Source organism: Austrofundulus limnaeus, unplaced genomic scaffold (assembly GCF_001266775.1).
Source record: "Austrofundulus limnaeus strain Quisiro unplaced genomic scaffold, Austrofundulus_limnaeus-1.0 Scaffold469, whole genome shotgun sequence".
NCBI lineage: Eukaryota > Metazoa > Chordata > Actinopteri > Cyprinodontiformes > Rivulidae > Austrofundulus > Austrofundulus limnaeus.
The window spans coordinates 373,378-379,379 of NW_013952871.1; the positions used below are offsets into that span (position 1 = coordinate 373,378).

At 39.0% G+C, this 6,002-nt stretch overlaps 1 protein-coding gene across 1 annotated transcript in view; it reads left to right on the plus strand.

Moving 5' to 3' along the window:
• The window catches only part of LOC106529821 (glutamate receptor ionotropic, kainate 5), a gene marked incomplete at its 5' end in the record, with an annotated part of 59,723 nt that extends 53,976 nt beyond the window's left edge, over positions 1-5,747 (plus strand). Inside the window, 1 exon segment of the mRNA XM_014025333.1 lies at positions 648-5,747. Within this exon segment, the coding sequence (XP_013880787.1) occupies positions 648-1,421 (774 nt within the window).
• Between the last annotated feature and the right edge of the window lie 255 nt (positions 5,748-6,002).

Consider the following 6,002-nt stretch of genomic DNA (forward strand, 5'->3'; position numbering starts at 1 on the left):
ACACACACACACACACACACACACACACACACACACACACACACACACACACACACACACACAAATATATTACCAGATAACATTGGTTTGATGTGAAAAGCTGCAGAGCATTACCACATAGTGATGAAAACGTGTTCACACCTCCTTTGTCCAGTCTTTATATGAATACAATGTATTTTTTCTCCAAGATTATTTCTGCCTTGATTTCATATTTAGAATAACAAACACAAAAAATCATAAAACAAACGACAGAAATAACAGAACATTTTGTGCAGATCATATGTAAAACAATAACTTTAGAATGCACATACAGTCTGTTGATATTTACCGCATTTAACTCATCATTAAAGAATGTTGAGGTTTGTCTGCTGGAACACACAGATACCAGTGCTGGGGATTGGTCCCATGYCATGTGTGTATTTGTACACACAAAGTGCTCTATTATCACAGTACCAAACCATTTATTGGCAGCATGATAGTTTGAAGATGCTTGTTAACCACCAATAAACTCCACCTCCAAAACAAGAGCCGTCTTTTTTTAAGTGAATGATGATGACAGAGTTGACCAGATGAGGCAGATGTCTTTTTTTTTTCTTTTTCTGAGTTCACACTTTTTCATACGTCATCATCGTATTTTTGTATTTCAGGTCTCTGTTTGTCAGGAGATGTTGACCGAGTTTCGAAATGCTGTTTCTTGTAAGAAAAACTCTCGTTCCCGGCGGCGGCGGACCCTGACTAGCAGCGGGGGCGGAGTCCTACGCCACCCGTCCCGCCTGACTCTGGCCGGTCCTCGACCCATCCGCCTGGTTCGAGAGATGCGTCTCAGCAACGGGAAGCTCTACAGCGGTGCCGGCCCGCTGACGGGAGGCCTGGCGGGACTCGGGGGAGGCATGGGAGGAGGACCTGACTTGGGCCCGGGGCCACAGAGGCTCTTCGAGGACGCGTTCGGTGCCAACGTCACCAGCAGCGCCCCTCCTCCACCTCCCCTCGCCTCGGCCTTGGAGGCTCCGCCCGCTCCGCCGCGAAGCTTCCTGCAGAGCTGCAGCCACATCCGCATCTGCCAGGAGTGTCGGAGGATTCAAAGCCTGAGGCCGGCCACGCTCACGCCTCCCCCGCCCCCGCCCCCGTCCTCCTCCTCCTCCGCCTCCTCGTGCTCTCGCGCGCCGCCGTCGTTGGCGACGCCGGGTCTCCACCACCGCCACAACCTCCATCACCACCACCTTCACTACCACCACGGCTCCATGTCGTTGCCCCGCCTACCCCCGCCTCCTCCCCCAATCCCAACGGACAGAGCTGACAGTGACGGGGGGACTGCGAGCCCACTGCAGGCTCAAAACAAACCAGCACCTCCGCCCAGGCCACTGCCTCCTGCCAAAACGCACCCATCGACGGACTTACTGGGGGGGCATGACTGTGCCTAAAAACARCTAAAGTGGGGGGGCTCACAGATCCCAGAAACTATCAGAACCTTTGGTTTGGCCCAAACAGCTCGGCTGTATTTGTCCAAATTGGCCTGTATCTGCAGACGTAGATGAAAGAACCTATCCCGACCCGTTTGCAGGGTCGATTACTGAAATGTTGCCACTTTGGCTCCGTTGCAAACTTTTACACAGGGTTTGGTGGAATATTCACCCTAACCTGGTAGCATAAAGAAACGACCAGACAAGAAACTCCGGTTCCAACCACCTGAAAGTGTTTGGGATCTTTGGGTTGCAGCACAGCAAACGATGGACGAGCAGGAAGTAGCTGTCAGATCCAGAACTCCACCTCTTACCTCGGTTAATCATAACACTCTTAGAAATAAGACTCGRAGACGTAAAGCTGCAGAGTTCACCAGCACTCTGGTGTTTTTTCAGTTTCAATACCAAACCAGGTGTTCGTATATGAGACTTACACACAGACATGTGGTAGCAGAGCAGCTGTACAGTTATTGTGATCTTCTGTCACTCTTTTGGACGTCTGTGGAGGAGTGCTTTTCAACAACGTTGCTGTTAGTCCAGACTCCTGCTGGCTGGTGCTGTGGTCTAGAAAACACACATCGATGCTCATCTGAAGTGTGCAACACTGTGCTGGGGTAGTTCTATATGTGTTAGAACTTAAAACTAAGACAAAAATAACTTTAAGGCATCAGAAACTGTGAAAGGGAAGGGCTGAGAATCAACAAAAGGTCGTTATTTTTGTAAAAACTAAATTGAGGGTCTGTGTTTGAGGTGTTTAAACAAAATTTAAGACCAATCAGCCAATCAGAAAGTAGTTTTCTGTTAGTATGCTGTCASCTATATTTAGTTCCTGTTCTCTAAGGTATATGTTTTTGAAAACCAATGGGACTACTGGCCTTTGCCTACCAAGTTAATTTGTTGTCTCATGTTATATGTTAAAATCAAATTCTTCAATGAGTGCATTGTTTTTAACATGACTGATTTTCTAGCTCTTTTTGCAGCAGTAAATTACAGTTTTTATGAAGACAGACAGATTGACTTAGTGCTGAGCTCCTAAAATTTATGAAAAACAGTGTATAATTGGATTAATGAACTTTCTTTAAGTTGTTTATTGGTACTTCTAGCAAAGCTATAACTGGAGTACTAAAAAGTCAACATACACTTAAACAAACTCTGGTTGGATAGACCCTTTTTTGCCAGCAGTGAGGAAGTGAACAAACCACCAAACTGTTTCAATTTAGCCTTATACTGTGAATGTCTGCGATAGAATGGTGCAGTGTTTTCAGTGAATATGTCATAAAACTGAAGAGAAAACACAAAAGTGCAGACCAGCGTTCACCTTTCGTCTGCTGTTTTCAATTTTCCATAATGTCAGTTTGAATATTTTACCCGATGACTTTGATGTCACAAACGTAGTTCAGCTGATAAATTCATAACAGACTTCGAGATGTCATTTGTTATAGATTTTTATTATTTTATTAATATAAAATACAAACTTTATACTGAGCAAAGATAAGCTTCCTATTTACTGAACTAACGCGCATGAACATAATGTTTGTTCTGAAACATTCAAGTTGTTTTATTTTATTTTATTTCTAACATTCATAGTTTCATCACTGCAGCAAGCTGTCAAATCAAAAAGTAACAGCTACTTTGATTTTACACAGTAAAATAATTTAATTTTGTTTGCTGAATTGCTTGCAATTAGATGGGCATCTAATGAGTCAATAAAACTACTTTTTGAACTGATAGTATAAATTCAGTGATGGCTGCTGACAATGACCCAAAGTAGGCTGCTAAACAAAATCAAGCATCTGAATMTGAATATYCTGTAGAGACCACCTGTTTTAAATGCTTCATTTATTGTCTAAAGTTGAGGGACTTTATATAGAAAATTGTTTTTTTTTTTGTTTTGTTTTTTGCTGTGTTTTGGATTTTTTTTATTAATCCAATTATTGAAGGAGTTCAGCTGCTTTTAAATCTAAGAGAGTTTTGGCTTTTTACAGTGAACCTCAACATATTCATGTTTCACTCATGCAGTGAGTTAAAAAGACAAATAAAAAAGGCAGATCAGACATTACCAAGTTTGCACACTATTTTATTTTATTTTTTTGCTTTTTAATTGTTTCTTCAGTAGATAAACAATTAATATTAAACCCAGTGCAGAATACTTTTGTATTGGCTTCATCTCAACCTCTGATGCTGCAAACATCACTTCATTTTTAAACACACCAGAGTTGTTGAAGCCGCTCCAAATGTTCCAGCCCTCACAGATTTATTTTCATTTTGCAACATGAGATTATTTCTGCATCAATACTTTAACTTCTGTGACCTTCTATTGAAACTCTACAGCAAGAAATTGTTGTTATATGTGTTGTTTTTCAGTTTGTTTGTGCTTACTGAAAACACATCAGAGGCTTAGCCCACACCTGTTCTTACTACAGTTTTTACTCCAATTATGATCAATTTTCGGAAAAATATAATTGCTTTCTTAWATTGGTAATTACTGAACATTCTTCTAGTATAAATTGAAAAATTTCAAAATAAAAGTTGAGCCTCAAGACATGAAGCACATTATCCATTGGCTATTGGTATAGCTAAAAACCAAAACATAGTGTAAACGTCCAAAACTAGAAAACATGAATAAAAAATGTACTTTAGTCTCATGATTGTCAATAATTTTAATTATTGCTGTAGAATATATTTTAGTAACATGAAACATGCTGAGATTTAGTTCTTGGTGTTGATTTTATTTTATTTTATTTTTTCTTCTAATATAACTTTGCGGGATACATTATGAAAACCATGATGCCTTTTCTATAATACTAATAATCATAATAATAATAACCATAATAATAATAATAATAATAATAATAACAATGATAACAATAATAACAATAATAATAGGGTATAAATAGGATAATTTCCATATGGTTACTAAAAAAGAACTACCTCAGTGCAGTTATATCTATTTTAGGTCAGTATTCATGCTGTTTTTAGCCTGTTTTTGTGAGTTATTGGAGGTCAGACATGTTGTGTTGTACACACACAGTAAACRCRTMTCCACACACATTTACCTGTAGTGTGGTAGAGCAGTATTTCAGAGCGTCCAGTCTAAAATTTAACATTTTTTTCTGTTCTTTTTTTTTTTTTTTTTTTTTTTACAGGAAGTACTCAAGTCCTTTTAAACTGATGTCACAATGATTTGTTGTAATCCCAGGTTGGTGCAGTTTAAACAATGAAACATTAACTGCCTCCACTGAAAGTAACTCATGTCGACCAACAACTTCTGATCAAAGTGCTGATGATGAATGTCAGTTCTTTTCATACAAGCTTTACAGTTTTGTAAGTGTAAAGTGAGCAAATGAAAATATTGTTTTGAAAAAAATGTATGCTTTGTTTTTGTACTGTATTCTTTTTATTTTCTTCACTTAAAATGTTGAATTGACTGCTGCAGCAACAGCTGAGAAGAATGTTGATGAAAAATGTACATTTCAGGAGAGAAATGTTGAGTGTTTCTGCTTGTGTAAAAGTAGTGACTAACTGCACTGAGACTGAAGAGCAAAAACACACAAAMGGTGTTTAATTTATTATTTTTAAGCCCACATTCCAACCTCAGCCTGCTTTATGTCCACCTGTGCATCCACTCACCTGTTTATGATTTAATCTGATACGTTTTTGAAACGATAAATGAATGCAACAGGATTGCACACTTTTGCAACTCCTGCAAGGATATTGAGAACCCCCCGCAAACATTTTTTGAAACATTTTAGAGATTCCCCCTGGGAAGAACGTTTGCTAACAATGTGCCAGCATTGCAGTCGCAGCCCAGTGAGGTGCTGGTGATTGGGTGTGTGTTAATGTGTATTATTGTCTATCTTTGTGAGAACCTGTGAGAATTCTCCAGCTGTTCAAAAATTCAAATTTGACAAGAATTAAAATTCTATCGTTAAGGTTAAACATTAGGAGCCTGGAAAGGCAAGCGTAAAATTGATGGCCTCACAATTATAGCCTTAAAGGTACAAGTGTGTGTTCGTGTGTCTGTGTGAGTGAGAGAAAGGGAGTGTTGTGTTGCATATTTCATCATAATTTGCCGGCTCCTCTCTCAGATTTGTACCAGCATTGCTCAGCCGTTCAGCAGGACAGAGACAACAGAGAGACATCATTCAGATGATTGTCTTGTTATCGTTAATATTATTGATATTGACCTGTGGGGTGACTTTAGGAGGGACACCTCACTCTGATGTTCAATATATAGAAACTTATTTGGAATAAAAAAAATACTTTAAAAAGTCATTGTATGAAAAATGTTGCAGTTGGTGTTTTATTTGTGCATATTTATACATAGTGTTTAATTTTTTTTTTTTTCAGGGTATTGGGCCGCTCATTGTCGCACATATGATGTCGATACTGCCCCCTAGTGGCAGTCCCATCTACCTGCAAACGTAGTAACACATCTAACTAATTTCTCTGAACAAATAGTCTTACAAAACCAACAAAAATATTTCTCCTTTAGAAAGCTCCCACTTTGCAATAATGTCAAAACTATATATACTACAATTA